At 39.4% G+C, this 18260-nt stretch overlaps 1 protein-coding gene across 6 annotated transcripts in view; it reads right to left on the bottom strand.

The window, feature by feature from the left end:
• CEP164 (centrosomal protein 164) overlaps positions 1–18260 on the bottom strand; it is a 1424585-nt gene that overhangs the window by 380594 nt on the left and 1025731 nt on the right. For all 6 annotated transcript variants that reach the window (XM_044080950.1, XM_044080952.1, XM_044080951.1 and 3 more), the window contains one exon: positions 5065–5272. In XM_044080950.1, the coding sequence (XP_043936885.1) occupies positions 5065–5272 (208 nt within the window). The remainder of the gene's footprint in view (positions 1–5064; positions 5273–18260) is intronic.

Raw genomic sequence — 18260 nt, 5'->3', positions numbered from 1 at the left:
TGGATTTACTGTAGTAACATGTTTATGTTATAGTTTACTACTTGCCTATATTATACCTTGCCAGAGGTTTGCTTCTGGTTTTTATATATTTTTTGATTACATGTTAATATATGTAATTATATCCATGAATTTGGATATATTTCTTTTGTTCATCATACTAATTCTTCTGTTTTTGGTATGACTTTAATTTTGTGCTGAGAGCCTAACTTGAATGTCTTCATTCCTATTGGCTAACAATAGTATTTATACTGACGCTGGTTTGAATTCAAATAATTTGGTCTGCTTATACTCACTGAAGAAGGCGGGTGCCGAAACTAGTATGAGTATCTTTGTCTAACTTACGGTACCATTTGGTCCGTTTTTGTACCTCCAAATAAACGGTGGAACCAATTTGCTGGCCTCTTCGTGTTTGTTTCAAGTTTGGTTGGCCGAGCACTGGTTTGTTTAAGGCTCTTGCCACCCCTATAGTGCCTTTTTTAGGCAAAGTTTGAAGGACAAAACCACCACCGTAACAGGTACAAGCATGGAAAATCTGAAAGTAATGCTACTCAATGGTAGAAGTCTAAACCTCAAAATGCACTCTCTCGAGGCACTCCTAAAAATGGAGAACATCGATATCTGTGCAGTAACTGAGACCTGGTTCGAGGATCCAGAGAGCACCCAGAGAGCACCCCTCCAATACCAGGCTGCAACTCTTACCACACTTTTCGGCCACCAAACCAGGACCGAAACACTAAAGGTGGAGGAGTGTCAATATTCACCAAGGATATTCACACCACCAGGCTAGTTGCCCAACACAATGCATCTGAAATTCTCCAGGTGCAACTAACACTAGGTAAGACTGAAATCCAAATTGTAGCTTGCTACAGATCCCCCACCATACCCCAAGATTCTCACTACACCTTTCTAAACATACTGGAAAATATTAAGATAGAACCAAACACCCTAATACTGGGTGATTTTAACTACCCTGCCATTAACTGGGAAAACTACTCATGTACCAACACCTTTGCTCAACGGTTCTTGGAATTCATAAATTCCAACGCCCTGGATCAACTAATCCATAGTCCCACCAGGGGCTCCAATATCCTAGACCTGGTCATTACCAACATGGGAAATCAATGCTCTACACCTATGGTCACCCCCTCATTAGTCAGGTCTGACCATAAGCTAATCACCCTTAACATCCAAATCCCACCCCCCAGTACGGAAACCTCCATAAAAAACTTCTCCAAAGCCAACTTCATGCTACTCAAGTCAGAAGTGGCAAACTTCATGACACCCATGCAGACGGGAACTGAATGTTCAACTGCTGAATCCTACACTAAGGCACTGTACGAGCACATCCACTCATGCATGAATCGTGCCATCCCAAATAGAACCAAGATGCTCTCATCCAAAAAAAGGAAGTCAATCTGGTGATCCCCTGCCATAAACAAACTTTACAACAAAAGGAAGAAACTGTTGCAGAAAAGAGGAAAATCCCAGGATGCAAAAAACTCCCTTACCAGCCTCAGTAAGAAACTGAGATCCCTCATAAAATCCTCCAAAGCTAGTTATGAAAATAAAATTGCCAAAGATTCCAAAGACAACCACAAGGCATTCTATAACTTTGTCAAGAATCTAAATGGCAATGCTCAGATCTGCTCTGAGCTAAAACAGAATGGCATTAAATATAGTGATCCCAAGGATATTGCCAATATCCTGGCAGATCGATTCAGTGCCAACTTCACCCCCCTCTCACCCCCTAAATAGCCCATCTCAATACCGGAAGATTGCCAAATTCCAGTAATAACAGCCACACAGGTAAAAAATGCACTCTCCAAAGCTAAGAATACAGCATCCATGAGACCAGATGACATCCCGGGCTGTGTACTATATGAACTATAATATGAACTGGCACCTCACCTAAGTGTCATGTTTAATCATAGCCTCACCTCAGGTTTCGTGCCCACTGAGTGGCGCAGAGCTACAGTTATCCCACTCCACAAGGAGGGATCGACCTTGGATCCTGGAAACTACCATCCCATCAGTCTGACAAGCCTTATCTGCAAGGCCATGGAGCGTATTATCATGGAACTTATAAACAAAGACATTGGCAACCTTCAAACACTGGACCCCACCTAGTTTGGGTTCGTGAAGGGACGATCTTATCTCCTGAACCTGACTGACTTCTTCGAATCAGTCTCCAGAGCCATGGACAAGGATAAGGTGGTCCACATAGCCTATCTAGACCTTGCCAAGGCCTTTGACACCATCCCCCACTCTGGAATCATAGATAAACTTACTAAGCTTGGCATTAATCCCTACATCACCCAATGGGTTGCTAACTGGCTTACTGACTGAACCCACACTGTAAAAGTAGCTGACTCCAAATCCAGCTCCAGACAAGTGGAGTACCTCAGGGTTCAGTCCTGGGACCGCACTTGTTTGGCATCTACTTTTCTGAAGTACAGGCCAACACTAAGGGACTCTGGCTAACAAAGTTCGCAGATGACTGCAAACTGGGAGCCATTATTGAATCCCCAAATGATGTGGATACTCTACAAAAGGGCCTTACAGAAACAGATGCTTGGTGCCAGAGCCATGGGCTCAAGCTCAATGCCAAGAAATGTATAGTTATCCCCTTTGGGAAAAACATGTATCCGTGAATTACCATATAGGTGGCAGTACACTAAACACCGAAAGTGTGATAAGAGACTTAGGGACACAGGTGGACAGTGGTCTCACCTTCGATAACCACATCGCCACAACGGTCAGGAAATCCTTCTATGTGGCACACCTCATCACTAAGGGCTTTTCATCCAGAAAAAAGGAGGTCATTGTCCCACTGTACTCATCTCTCATTAGACCCATTATAAAATACAACGCCCTGTTTGGTATGTACCTCTCAAGACATCTGCAACAACTGGAAAGGCCGCAGAAATACCTCACTAAAAGAATCACAGGCCTAAAGCAGATGCCCTACACTGACCGCCTTAAAAAACTCCAGTTATACTCTGTCACATATCGTCTACTCAGAGGCGATCTCTGCTTAACATACAAGGCCATGTCAAACCCAGAGCTGTTGGACATGCTACACTTAAAGAAATTCCAATCCCTCAGAGCCACACGCTCCAGGGATCTAAACCTTGTCATCACAATAAACAAAACATGCTGGAAAGACAGGTTCCTGACCCAGAGACTCCCCAAATTCTGGAATAGATTGCCCATACATGTCAAGAAGAGTGCCTCTTTGGCCCTCTTCAAAAGGAACCTTGACGATTGGATGGGAGAAAGGAAATTCACCCAGGGGATCACATCAGTCGCCCTGCTAGACAGGGTTCCAGGGAAGTAAATAGTGTGGGAAGAAATAGCCAGGGAATTGTTATGGCTAGGCTTGTATAGGCCCTAGGGCTGATAGCCTAGTACCAACCTATGAACTTGATATTGAGATATTTTCATTAAGCCCTGGCAAGTCCTGGGAATTTAAATATAGCTGCCGCCATAATTCTTCTGTTTCCAATAAAATTTCCCATGGACCACCTGTAGGATCTTGATTAACTTTCTCCAATATAGCAAAACGGAATTTATTATAACTTTTGCAATATAAAGTATGCTTGTAAAGTGCATTATTTAAATTCAGTTCATGTATATCATAGTCACGTTCGTAAATTCTTCTGCTTAATGCCCTTTCCTTTTTGCCAACATAATAAGCACCACAAGGATCGCAGCATGCAATATACATTATGCCTTTAGTGGTGCAATTAAACCTATTAGTAAGTCTAATTTTCTTATAAATGCACAAACATTCAGAAAAAAATCCTGTCAGTACTCCTGAGAAGTAAAACATAGTCTGACAGAAAAAAAGACAGGTAAGTTGGCACAGTGTTGATATAAGCACTACACATGCTGTCATAGTCTCTGCCCAAATAAAACATTGCTGCACACAAACTTTTAAGAAAAAAAATTTAAAAAGTCTGACTAAGCAGTATACTCCTTAATCAAACATGCCCCCAACATTAGCCAAGTATAAATATAATGGTCACAGACAGGAATCAGATAGTAGTTCAGAAATAGTGTTTTGTTTTAAAAGGACAGACCCACGATAGCTAATAAAATTAAAAATAAAATCCTTTTTAATAAACATAAATATGGACTAAATAAATTTTCTGCATGGAAGGGTTCCCCAAAGGGGCATAGTTTACCATAAAAGGAGGTGAAGTGCAGGCTGTTGCTCTTGTGAAGCCTCTTAGCTGGTTCTTCATGTTGAGGCAAGAAAGTACTAAAGATGTATGGGGAGGGACCCAGAGCTTTTGGAAACTACCCAGTTGTCCTGTACTGGGTAAGACCAAACCCATAGGCTTCTTCTTGATAATAATGAATGTCAGAATCTTACCTGACAACCTGTTGGTATTCAAAACAGGAAAGCACCTCTCTACTTGTTGAATCAATCTATAACTTAAAAAGGAAACTTTTCCAGCACTCGTCAATGCCAATACTACATTTTTATGGCTGTCTCTCGGTACATGGGAAAAACACACTTATGCTACGGAACTGATCATGATGTCTGAGTCTGCCATTCCAAATGTAAAATATTTATGGAACAAGACCATTCATGACACTTGCCATGTCCAGGTATCTTGGTGAAATTGAATCACAGCCAACTCTATATGCATGTTTTTGACTTATGACCACTGCACATTTCTAACAGAACAAGGCTTGACAGAGTTTAATTTTACAAATTCACAAGCACTATAAGTGGCAGAATTTTGTCTGTCCAATTTATCTTCTCCAAAAAGCATCTTATAGATTGTGATGGAGTTATTTAAAAGGATTAAACCATCTTGCTACTGAGACAGAGGTTCAAAGAAGTAAAAGACAGATAGTGAATATTGTGATAATTCCAAGTCTATGTACTTGTGGAAATCAATAGTAAAATCATCAATTTATCGACTTAGAAAGTCACATGGAAACAGTATATTTGACTACATATGGGCATAAGCAACTTATTTCAATGATATGTAAACATTTGATGTGATCTGTAGTTTGAGGTAGTGAGGGTGTTTTTATTTTTTTCCTTACCTCATCCAAGTTTTTCCTTGCATCCTCCAGGATCTGTGAACTTTCGGAATCCTGCAGATCATCCTGGGCTTTCTGCATATTATGACGCCATTCCTGTTTCGCTGCTTTCAAAGCTGTCTGTCTCTTACGCAAAGAACGAGTCTGTCGCTCAAGAAACTCCTTTACCTTTTTGATAGACACACCTTCAGAGGAGACATAATGCCTTATGCTGTCAAGAAAAAGGCAGAAGATGGTGTTTTTCAGATTACTTGTGGTCTTGCTCATTTACATAGCTGTATGTACTACACCTGACTTTTTATCAGATAGTAACCTTCTTTCTGCTACAAGTGTCTATACCTTTGGTGACCTATAACTTGAGGGTCACTTCCAGTCCTCCTCTTAACGTAACAGCCGCTCTTCCATACAGCTTGATGTAGCACACTGCCACAAGATACAGTAAGGCAGAACCAATGGCTGTAAAGAGAGCTACTGACTGATATCATGGTTCAGTGGCACCTTATTTAGCAGAAATTTTATGAAAGATATTTTGTATTTATATCGATGTTGCCATAGTATGTTTAGTTTAGTTTTGATTTAGGGTAGGTTGGTCTGTTTAAAAGCAGCAATTTTATGAAAGTGTATCTCTAACAAGTTCAATGAATGAGTTACATTGTAAATGATAGGTCAATTTGATCACCTGCTTGTTTAAAAGAGTTCTGAACTATTAAATTTTATTCTGAGGAAGTTTGCTTATTAGCAAACGAAAAGCGCTTAAAAGTTTTTACACAATAAATCTCCGGTGTTTTAGTACTTGGCAGCTGTCGTGGCAGAGTTTTTGATTTTGCTTACAGTTTTGTGTGCTGTTTAGTTTTCGACCTTATTTCACAGACAACTAATTATTTAACCACAAAAATGATAAGCTGCATTTCTTGATGTTACAGCCACGGGACTGCTACAATAAGTAGAGCATACTAGGGATTTCCAAGATGGCTGCATAATGGGTAACAGCTTAATTTCAGCTCTTCCAATGTGAAAACAGAAACACAAAAAACAGAGACAGTAAGTTTGTCTTTTTGGATAAATTTCAGTTGGCTACTCAAGAGCACTACCTAGATGCAAGCAAAGATGAAATGTGGAGAACCTGAAAGAAAATCAACCACAAAAGGTGAGGAAAAAACACTGGCACAAAAGAATCCTGCAGCTGTTCAGCTAAAAGCAGTTCAAGCTCCAGGTCTGGCGCAAAACATGACTTCCAGTAATCTAGAGGAAAAAAATAAGTCAAGCGTGTGCAGACCTAATTAAATTAAATGAAATACCAAAACAGTACATCAACACAAACAACAAAAGGCTGGAAAATGGAAGAAGACTTAAATAAATATTCAGAAGAGCAGATAAATCTATAAAAATCAGATGTTAAAATGAAGAAGTGACTGGCTATGTATGACACTGCTCAAGAGGAGATGTTTCAAAAAATGGTAGAATTAGAGGACATAGCACATAGGATAAACTTGAGATTTTCTGCTGTACCAGAGAAACTGGAATGAACAGACTGCATTAATTTTATGCAAATAAGCAACTGGACTGGTATTCCATAGCAGGAATTTTTAACTGAAAGGGCATACTGTGTATGCTCCAAACTTGGCCATGAGAAAGCAGCCAAGGCCTCTAATAGCAAAGATGGAATTCTATTAGCAGAAAGAGCTGATTCTGTCAAAACTATGGGAGAAGGACAAAGTACTAAAAGATGGATACAGTACAGCATTTGTGGAAAATGATTACTCACTGTACACAAGGCAGAAGAGGAGTACATTTATTACAGCAATCAGGGAATATCAAGAAGCAGGTGTGAGATTCAAGCTGCTACATCCAGCTATCTTCAGAATATTTTTCCCTGGAGGATCAAAGTCATTTTTTGATGCAGAACATACTAAAGGGGACATGCAAAAGTTTGCCAACAAAAAGTGAGCTATCACACAAAAGAGGACTCTGGTTCTTATTATTCTGATAATAAAGCTCATAGAGAGACTATGACAGTGAAAACTTTCCAATGTTCCAAAGGAAAATGTTTGAGAGACAGAGAAAAGCACAGGAGTTGACTAGAAGAACCAGGAATAGTTCTGAGATGGCGATCATCAGGAAGAAAACGAGAGACTCTGAAATTAATGAATACATGTGGGATTACAAAGCGTCAATCACATTTGTGACATATGGCGAACAAGAAAACCAGGAAATATTGGACTTTTTTGCCTTTGTTAAATTTGCAGGGGACTCCAAAGCATATAACCTACTTCATGTCAATAAAGCTTGAAAGAACGTTAAGGAGAGGGGGAGAGAAAGGAAAGAGCTAACTGAAGAAATACAGTTTTGTTCTTAGCACTGCTTTTATAAAACGTGACATATGCTGCATGTTATACAATAAAGCATGCTCAGTTATTTGTGTGTGTAATAGGAACACTATAAACTAAATAGGTGCCATTTTTTCATTCTTTCTTCTTCTTTAGGTTTAAGAAATGTAGGCACTGCAATGTAAAAAGAGAAGAAAGTCTGCACAAATCATTTTTAAGATAATAAACTGTAATCTTAGGTTGTTGAGGTGAGGGATGGATTGTAAAAGTATACACAGTGTGATATAAGTAAAACTGATATGCTTTTTCTTACATCTGCATACAGGAATGACTGGATTAAGGCCCTTAGCTTGATCTAACATCAAGTTCTAAGTGGAAGCAAATAAATAACAGAACATACAGTTTAATGAAAAGTTTTCCTTTAGCAAATAAATGTTCACAGTGCAACATGAGAAACTTGCAGCTGAAAGAAACTGTGCATCTGGTTCTTATGTCTCCATGGAGACAAGCTGATAACAGGCAATAAAAACAGAATACTTCTTTCATTCAATGGCTAAAAGATAATGTTTTCTGAAAGCATTCAAGTTATTTTCTACATCTGGGAGAGGAATAAAAATAAGACAAAAACAACACAGTGTTAGTAGATGCACAAGCTGTACTATGCATCTTTTTTTTTTAAAAAGAAACATCTTTATTAAACCATCACTTATAACATAAGCAATCTACATAGCATGGATAACCTTCATTATAGGTCAATTCTACATAGCATGGATAACCTTCATTATAGGTCAATTAAAGCCTGTAAGTGTAGCTGTCAATCTGGGACAACTGTTCCTACTACGAAGGTTAAACTTCATTATCTGAAGATGTACATAGCTTTGCATGTTTATACTAAGTTAATAGGTTATGGGGGAGCTCTGGGGGGTGTGTTTGTTTTTTTGTTTGACGGTTTTCATTAAAACAAAATGTCTTGTAAGATGTGACATAGGTTTAAATGAATATGACAAGAAACAACTGTATAAAAGATCAACATGCCAAACATTAGTGTATGCATATAACACAAAAGCTGAAACTAGGCATTAAAAAAACTGTTACACATAGCAGGTGGGAATAACAACTACTTATTATAATGGCAACACTTTCCATATTATCTTTGGATGTGAATGGTCTCACAGGTACATACAAAAAAGAAAGAGTAGTGAACTATATTAAAAAATGTAGAGGTCAAATAGCTATGCTACAGTAGGCACATTTGGAAAGAAGTGAGAATGTGAATTTGATAAAAGGAATATCTGGGACAAAGGAAAATTGCTAGAAAAACTGCAATAGTGATAGAAGGGGGGAAGATGATAATGGTTGTTTTTTAGTAGTAAGAGGCTACTGGCAAGGAATGAAGATTATGCTGGCATGCATCTAAAACTGCTAGAATGGATGTTAAGAAAATTATGGAAGAAATAATCAGCTTTCAGCAGGGAACATTACTTATAGGTGGGGAACAAAATTTGACTTGCAACAGTGAGGATATATCTGGGGGGCCTAGAAGGGAAATGTAACAAAAGAGGGTAGATTTTTGAAGAAATTTATGAAAATATTTGATATGGAAGATGTGAATTCAGTAGCAGAGAGAATTTACATATTATTACCCAAGGTATTAAAACTGGGCTAGGTTACACAGAAATTATATTTCACAGGAACATGTGCATTTAATTGAAAGTTTTGATACACATCCAATAACTAATTCAGATCACATGTCAATAACTAAAAAAATGCAAGGTAATGAAATAAAAATGAGACACTGCTGCTTCCCCATTTACCTGTTAAACAGAGAGGAATTTAAGGAATGGGTGGAAAGTTATTGGGGAAGATAGAAATTTCTTCAGACGATATAGCTAGGGAGTGAGATAAAATGAAAGTGGAGTTGCAAAATAGGGTAGAAATAAAAGTAAAAACGATATGGTTAAGAAGTAACAAGAATTATTTAGAGGAACTGACAAAGGTTAAAATATTTAACAATAGGGGAAATCTCACAGAACAAGTAGTAGTACAACTGCAGCGTGCTAAAGAGAAAATAAGGAACTATTTTGATAACATGTATGAGTTTAGAAATATTGCAGCTAACTCAGCCAATTCCCATAATGTAGCTGAATCACCTGATGTCCTTAAGGGGTCATTTACACACATGCAATGGGCCTCCATTACAGGAGATTTATGGTATCACACAGTGATAACTCTAGCTTGGCTGGGTTTTTCTTGCAGTTTTTACGGAGTGGTTTATCTGTGTGACCTTTTTACGTTTTGGTTTGGATGTCATTTGGGATAGTTCACAGGTACCCTCATCTTTATGGGCATCAGCTGGGTTTAAAGACCCACAGTTTTTGAAATACAGCAAATCTATCCAATTATGCTGTGCTGGTGAGGTCAATAAAAAGGCTGAAACATGCATGTCCACAGCTAGTAGGATTTGGCTTTACTGGCCTGAATCTAAACATAAAAAATAAAACATAAGTAAATAAACAAATACATAAAAATAACAAAGTCATGGGCATTCAGAAGCCTTGTAGCTGAAACACTTAATGTCCTTAAGAGGTACTTTGTATATACCCCTAGGAGGTCTAAGGTATCGCACAGTGAAAAGTCTAGCTTGGATGGTTTCCGTTGCTTACCATGAATATGTCAAGTTTTACCGTTGTTTTGTTGATATTTTTTTCTTATGCGTTGGAAGTAAAGAATTACTCAAGCAATTTGTTAATTATTTGGAAACAACAAATCATTTTCTTAGGTTCACTATGACAGTGTTTTAAATTGAGATTAGTTTCCTGGATGTCTGCCTTAATATGATTTCCTTGGGCAGTATTAGCATGGAATTATATAGGAAGGCATGTTGGAAAAATAGCTTACTTTTCCAAGGAAGCATGCATCCCAGACATATTTTTTCCTAACATTGTCAAGGGTCAGTTTTTACATACTTTGAGGCTATGCACAAAGGATGACATATGTGCACAAGCGTTGGGGTCCCTTAGGACACAATTCTTGGATAGGGACTACAATGAGAAATTGGTCGATAGCATACAAAGTGAAGTGGAACTTGACAGACCTTATAAGGCTAGACCCTACTACTCAGGTGAGCGGAGAGATGGAATAAACTTAGATTTTAACAAGGCAACTAACCCCGAATGGAACTTGAGATTTGTAACTAAGTTCACCGATGATGTGGCCCTTGTATGTAACATTATATTCTAAAAATTGGCAAATTTTGACTACTGATGCTAAAACAGCTGCCCTTGTAGGTAGCAATCCTAAATTCACCTATAGGAGATGTAATAATTTAAAAGGTCTATTATGCAATGACCCTCGTCCACAGTCCAGTAATGCAATGAGATCAGGCATTTACCCATGTCATAGATGTAAAGCCTACATTGTCATTTCTAAGCAACAGGTTTTTAAACATCCAAGTTTTAATTTTAGTTTTAGACCGGTAAAGTATGTAGATTGTCAAACATGAAACGTGATTTATTTAGCTACCTGTGAGGAGTGAATGTGTTTTTATGTCGGTAAGATGACAAGGAAATTGAAAGAATGGCTTTTACAACATATGTGTGATATCAGGAATAATAACTTGAATAATGCACTGGCCAAACATATTAATGAATATACAGGCCACAAATTTTCTTTTAAAGTTTTACAACATATAAAGAATAATCTTAGAAGGGGTGATATGAATAATCAGGTAGATGTAGTTGAGTTGAGATGGATACTTAGATTACAAGCAGGCAGACATCCAGGGCTCAGTGTCAGTATTTGTTTAAAGCCTGCCCTAAAAGGGCGGAAACTGAGAAGCTGATTTTATTGGATAATATATCAATTTGTGATAGGTGCATTTGATTTAAATAACTTGATTATTCTGCTTTTATTTATGGATCCGATGAAGCATCACATGTGAAAGCACTCATCCTTTGTTTTATTGTGTTTTCATTAAAGTTTTTAGTTTATGCCTATAGCCGTGGTAGCCTTGCTGGTTATTTTGGTGATTATAAATATGGGTATTGCTGAACCAGTTTGTGTGTGGGTACACAGTTTACAGCTATTGACTTTGCTTTATTTTCATTAATTTTGTATTCCAAAAAGACTTGAAACTGTCTCAAAATGGACAACAACACTGACATGCCATTTTTCTGATTTTATCAGTTATAAAATACTATGATCTGCAAATAAAGCCAGCTTTTATTCACTAACATACTAATTATCTCCTTGAATTTCTGAGTTCTTTATTTTCTTTGTCAACGGTTCTAAATATAACACAAATAAAGGAGAAAGGGGACACCCCTGCCTGGTTTTTCTGCTCAAACAGAACTTATTAGAAAAGAACCCACCCACTTTAATTTTCACCTCCGATTCCTCAGATATCCTCCCAATAACCCGTATAATTTTATAAGGAAATTCAAATACTAATGCCCTGCTCATAGAGTCCTAGATTACTCTGCTGAATGCTTTCTCTGCATCAATTCCCACCAATAACAGTGGTATTTTCTTACATTCCGCTTCCCTCTGGATCATCATTGTTCTATTAATGTTGTCGGATGTTTCCTTTCCCTCCACAAAAACACAATGATCCATATCTATCAATTCTGGCATCACCTTTGCCGTTCTTTTAGCCATTACAGACATAAATGGGCCTATATGAAGGTAGAGCGGATGGGTCTTTGCCATCTTTAGGTATTACAGCCACCACCGCTTCTTCCTTCCAGGATGTTGGTGCTTCTTCTCTTTTTAATATACTGTTAAACAAAATCTTCCAAATCTTTATCAGTTTTCCCCCTCCTAGCTTCCAAACTTCCACAGGAATACCATCTATTACTGAAGATTTTCCTGTAGATCAGTTATGCATCATTATTTTTATCTCATCTCCTCCTATCCTGTTAGCAATTCAGCCTCATCTACTAATAACCTTAGCATATTCCATAAACATTTACATGTGTACATTTTCTTGATTTCCATATTTCTCTGCTTTATACATCTTTTCATAAAATGTCTGAAATATTTCTAGTACCTCTACAGGAGCTCTGGCTATCATCCTTGTTATAGGTTCTCTGAGCTTGGTGACAACCCTTTCTACTTTCAGTTGCCTCATTCACTAGGCTAAAAGATTTTGTGCTCCGGAGTTATCATCAAAAAACAGTTGCTTAACAGCAGTCTTTCTACAATCATGCATATTATAGCGGTAATCCCATATTTTCTGTTTAGCATTCTGCAATTGCTCTTCTTCTTGCTCTGTGAGATTTCCCCTATTTTGCAATACTTTAGCCTTTGTCAGTCCCTCTAAATAATTCTTGTTACTTCTTAACCATATCGCTCCATTTTATTTCCACCCTATTTTTAAACTCTACTTTAATTTTGTCCCACTCCCTAGCTATATTTTCAGAAGAAATTTCTAACTTCCCAATTAACTTCCAAATAATTTCCACTAGTTATTCCTTAAATTCCTCTTTTTAACAGATAGGTGGGAAAGAACCATTGGTTCATTTTTATTTCATTATCCTGCATTTTTATTTTAGTTATTATTGCCACATGATCCAAAATAGTTAACTGGATGCATATCAAAGCTTTCAAGTAAATGCACATGTTCCTGTGAAATATAATTTCTGTCTAGCCTAGCCCAATTTTTGTACCTTGCGGAATAATATGTAAATTATCTCTGAACTCCTACAACCGAATTCACATCTTCCATGCCAAATATTTTCATAAATTTCTTTAAAAATCTATCCTCTTTTATTATATTTTCCCTCCCAGATACATCCTCACTCCTGCAAATCAAATTCCAGTCCCCACCTATAAGTAATACTCCCCGCTGAAAGATGACTATTAGAATTTTCCTAAGCTCCATTTTTAGCAGATTTAGGTGGAATATAAATGCATGCCAGTGTAATCCTCCTCCCTTGCCAGTAGCCCCTTAGTACTACAAATCTACCATTATTATCTGTTTTTTTTCTTCTTCTATCACTATTGGATATCCTCTTGCAAATATAAGTACTTCCCTTTTCCTTTGTCCCAGACATTCCTTTGAATAAATTTACATTTAAACATAATATAGAAAGTGTTCTCATTATATTAAGAAATTATTGCCCTCACCTGTTATGTGTAACAGCTTTTTTAATATCTAGTTTAAACTTTTATGTTACATGCACACACTAATGTTTGGCAGATTGGTCTTTTATACTGTTATTTCTTGTCATATCCATTTGAATCTGTTATATCTTACAAAAATTAAAGTTATATACTCACCATCAATATGCATCTTTTAATTCTTCCTCAACAACTGGGTACTGGATCTGATCTCACATCCAACTCAGCTGCATTTACTACATTCCTGGATCCAACTCTTGAGTTCCTCCCTCTACCCACATTGCCACAGTCAACCTGCTATACCTCACTCAGACTGAGTGTGCTGCCTTATAAGCCATATGAAGAACTGACCCCAGTATTAGGCAAAGTAAGAGTAGTAGTAATAGAACTGGTGTTCAAACCTGGAACAGAAGTTCCACAATAACCGAAAGGTCACTCCAGGAAATAACAGGAAGTGGGAAGAAGGGTGGGGAGTTGAGAAAGAATTAAAATGGATAACATAGATGCATGGTTATGGTGAGTACATAACTTTCATATCTGACGTCCTTTTCATTCATTCCTGAATGATTGGGACAGACTCCCCAGCTACGCTGAGCTTGGAGGGGGGGCCCTCATAAAAGGATATTTCTGAGAACTGCTGGATCATAGGAGGCCCTACTCCTGGAAGTGAAATCTAATTTGTAATGATCAATAAAGGTATGAGCTTTAGACCAGGTAGCTGCTGTGCAAATGACAATAGACGTTCTAGACCAAAAGATGTAAGAAATAGCCATGGGCCTTGTCGAGTGTGGTTTAGGAGGTGTGGGTAGGGACAGACCTTGCTGACTGTAAACAAAAGAAATGTTATCAGTAAGTCATTTAGCAAGGATAATTTTAGAAACTGATGAACCCAATTTGTTTGGGGAGAAGGAGATAAACAAATGCTCTGACTTTCTGAAATATTTTGTTGTATGAGGATAGAAACATAGCTGCTTATGTACATCCAAATGTTGGAGCATATTATTCTCCTTTGTTAGCAAAGCTGGGAAAGAAAACAGGCAATTTAATGGCTTTCTTAATATTTGTCTCAAAAGCTACTTTAGGCAAACTAGATGGATTGATCCCTAAGGTAACCCTATCTTTTTGAACAAAAGCCTTGCACCAATTTTGAAGAAGCTAATGAGGAAACATTTTCTCAAGTGAAAATTAGATATGACTGCCAACTGGACTTTGATAGTAGATAAACTAGTTTCTTCTTGCAAAATAGATGTGAAAATCTCTTAAGACAGCAGAAGTAGCAGCAGTGAAGGGGTCCACTTATCTCTATAGAGTCAAATAGAGAATCTTGCCCATTTTGTAGCTCCTCTTTGTAGATGCTTTGTGGGAAAACAGAAGCATCTCTCACACTGGGGAGGAAAGCCTGGGCTGTCTATCAGTGGAATTGGAGAAACCAAGCTGTCAAACTGAGGCCTACACTGTCCAGATGATACATTCCAGAGACATGAGAGAGCAGGTCTGGACTGAGGTCCTGTATCCATGGTGGATAATGAAGGTAAGACCAAAGGAAGGGGAACCACACTTGGTGAGGTCAAAAGAAGCAATGAGGATAACCGTGCTCTTCAACTGAAGTGCCTTCTGAAGGACTTTGGGAATTAATGGTATCGGGGAATAAGCATAAAAGAGACTGGAGGGCCAAATGTGGACTAGGACATCTCTCAGTGACTCCACCTGGAGGGGGGATTAGGGCAAAGAACCTGCTGCATTTGTTGCTGTGGGGAGATGAAAAGAGGTTGCAGCAAGGATGGCCCCAAAGATGGAAAATCTTCTCCACCACTGATTGATTGAGGGGGCCACTTGTGAGGCATCAGAACAGACCTGCTGAGTTTGTCCATTAGCATGTTGGATTTCCCTGGTATGTGAGTTGCCATAAGAAAGCAGTTGGAAGAGATTGCCCATTGTGACACTCTCATTGCTTCTTGACAAAGGGGAATAAGATTGGGTCCCCACTGGTTTGTATCACAACTGTCCCAAGAGGAAGGATGTCTTAGAAGGCCTGCAATGCTAGGAGGACTACCTTCATCTCTAGGACACTGACATGTGAATTGGTCTCTTCTGGCGACCACATGCCTTGGACCATCCATCCCATGAAATGCCCCACCCCAGCTGGGAGGCATCCATGGTTGCAATGGCTAATCAGGGCAGAACTACAAAATGGCGGCCTTGAAAAACTTCATCCAACTGAATTCACCAACGTAGATGGTGTTCGCATACTCGAGTGAGTTTGACTGACCAATGAACAGCTATGGTCCATTGAAGAATGCGCATACAAAACCGGGCCATAGGAACAAAGGTTATGGCAGCTGCCATTGACCTTAAGGCCTGAAGAATAGGTCTGGCTGTGGGAGAAGGGTGTGCAATAATTTGCTCCATGTGGCACCTGACGGTTCTTACTCGATGTGATGGAAGAGAGGCTATCAGACTAATTGTGTTCAACTGAGCACCTATGAACTCCAGGCTCTGAAGAGGTTGGAGATGACACTTGCAGATGTTGGCTGAGATGCCTAAGGGCTGTCATAACTGGAATAAGTAGTCCCTGGATTTCTCTAGAAGTTGCTTGGTTGGGGCAGTGAGGAGCCAATCCTCTAGATATGGAAACACTCAGAATCCTAGCAATCTCAAGTGAACTGCTACCACTGCCATACATTTGGTACATACCCTAGCGGCTGTGGTGAGACCAAACCACAGGCTGTGAACTGATAGTGACTGGTTCCTAAGCGAAAGTGTAGAAATCTTTGGGATCATCTGTTTATCTTGATGTGACAGTATGCATTCTGAAGATTGATGCAGTACATCCAATCATCCTTGCATAGAAATGTAACAATGGACTGAACTGTAACTGTTCTGAACGTTGACTTCTTCACAAACTGATGTAGTTTGCTTAGATCCAGAATTGGTCTTAAGTCTCTAGTTCTTTAGCACTAAAAAGAATCTTGAGTTAGTTCCGAATCCTTTCTGGTCTGGTGGGACCTACTGGATGTCTCTTTTGTGTAGCAGCTTTTGAATTTCTTGAGCTGCTGCCTCCTTCTGACTGGGGGGGAGTCAGGAAGCCTTTTTCTTTTGGTTGGGGGAATCTGGGAAAATGGTATGAAGTAACCTCTGGATGTGAGTTTTAGCACCAAAGAATCTTCTGTTATTGATGCCCACGCATCTGGGTGCAGAGACAAACATCCCTCGACTGCCTCCAGAGATGGGCGGTTGTTCAACCTTTCAAGAGCACCGAAAAAGTTTACCCAAAAAGGAATCTCAGAAACCCTGATTCTTTGGGCCTCCCCTGCCATGAGGATTGCTTCTGCCTTTTGAACTCCCTCCTCTGCCTCTGAGAGATATCCCCTCGGTAATCTTGGAAAGGACCCTGGGAGTTATGGCACCACATTTTCTTGTCTCCTCTTTGATTCCTGGAAAATGATCATTGAGGGGTAGATAAGCATATCCCTACAGCAGAATGGGTCTTTCCATCCTGTTCACTTTGGGAGAGAATTTCCTTTACAATAGGGCCAAACAAAGAAATTCCATCAAAGAAACATTGATGAAAGAAGACTTGAAAGGATCTGCAAAGTTGTATAAGCGAATGCAGGCAAGCTTCCCAATGGCTATGCCTGAACCCGCCTCCTGTGATTCTCCTCTGCAGCATTGGAAATTAGCCTCAAGGACGCATTAGAGACAGATAAGAGAGTGGCCAGTTGTGAAGAAGACTTCTTGTACTCCTTCACAGTAATGGACTCTGAGAGGGATTTGGAAAGCTCCTTAGTCAAATCTCACTGTAATCTTATGAAATGTGCCAAATAATTCAGAAACTGTAAGGCGAAGGTTGCTGAAGCAAAACTGCACTTCCTGAGTCTGTTCAATGCCCTGGATGCTCTGTTAGGGAGACGGACAGAGGAGCTCTGCTCTGCCAGCTCCTTCTTTGGGGCAGTTGCTACAACCATAGCCTCAACAGGAACTCCCTTGCTCAATTGTGGCCTGTCTTTAGGTGGGGCAAGAAATTTATCAGGGTGATGGAGAATGGGTTCTACAGTACCCTGCTCCTTCCATGCCCAGCGAGAGACTAGATCTATAAGTTAATTTGCCAAGGGAGTCACCCAAGACATAGATGAGCCAGACCCAAAAGCTTCCAGAAACATTGACTCCTGGGAGGGGGAATCAGCAGACCAACCTCCTTTTTGCTTGAGAATTTCTAAGATGTCTCTGAAGGAGACATCATCTGGTGGAAATCTGGGGGGACCCCTCCACTTTACAGTCAATGTCTTCGGTGACAGACTCATAAGGGAAGTCCACGTTTCTCTCTTACATGTTCTCTTTCAGGAAGGCTACTCAGTGGGTCGATCTGATGAGATATCTAAAGAGAGGGTAAAATCCTCGAGGTCTACTGTCTACACGCTTGATGAGGCTGGCTGTCCCTGTGAAATAGGTCTGAGAGAATCACAGCTTGGAGGCAATGGAGGCAGGGCTACAGGATCTGAAAAAGATAGAGTAGTCGAATTTCAGACAAGAAAAAACCCTCTCCACTACCTCAAAAGCAGAAGGACCAGGATACGCTGTAGCTGGTCACACCACAGTTAAAGTTGCTGATGTACCGTGCCTCGACCCTGCCCGGACCCATCTGCAGAAGGGGAAGTCAGACCTCAGCTGTCCAAAGCCGAAGCTCTAAGAGGCAGGAAGAAGCAGGGATGACTCTGATAACCACAGAGTGGAACTCAGCCCCCTGGGCCCAGT

Source organism: Protopterus annectens, chromosome 8.part0, assembly GCF_019279795.1.
Source record: "Protopterus annectens isolate FY-2018-M chromosome 8.part0, PAN1.0, whole genome shotgun sequence".
Lineage (NCBI taxonomy): Eukaryota > Metazoa > Chordata > Ceratodontiformes > Protopteridae > Protopterus > Protopterus annectens.
This window is presented reverse-complemented; position numbering and strand designations above follow the sequence as displayed.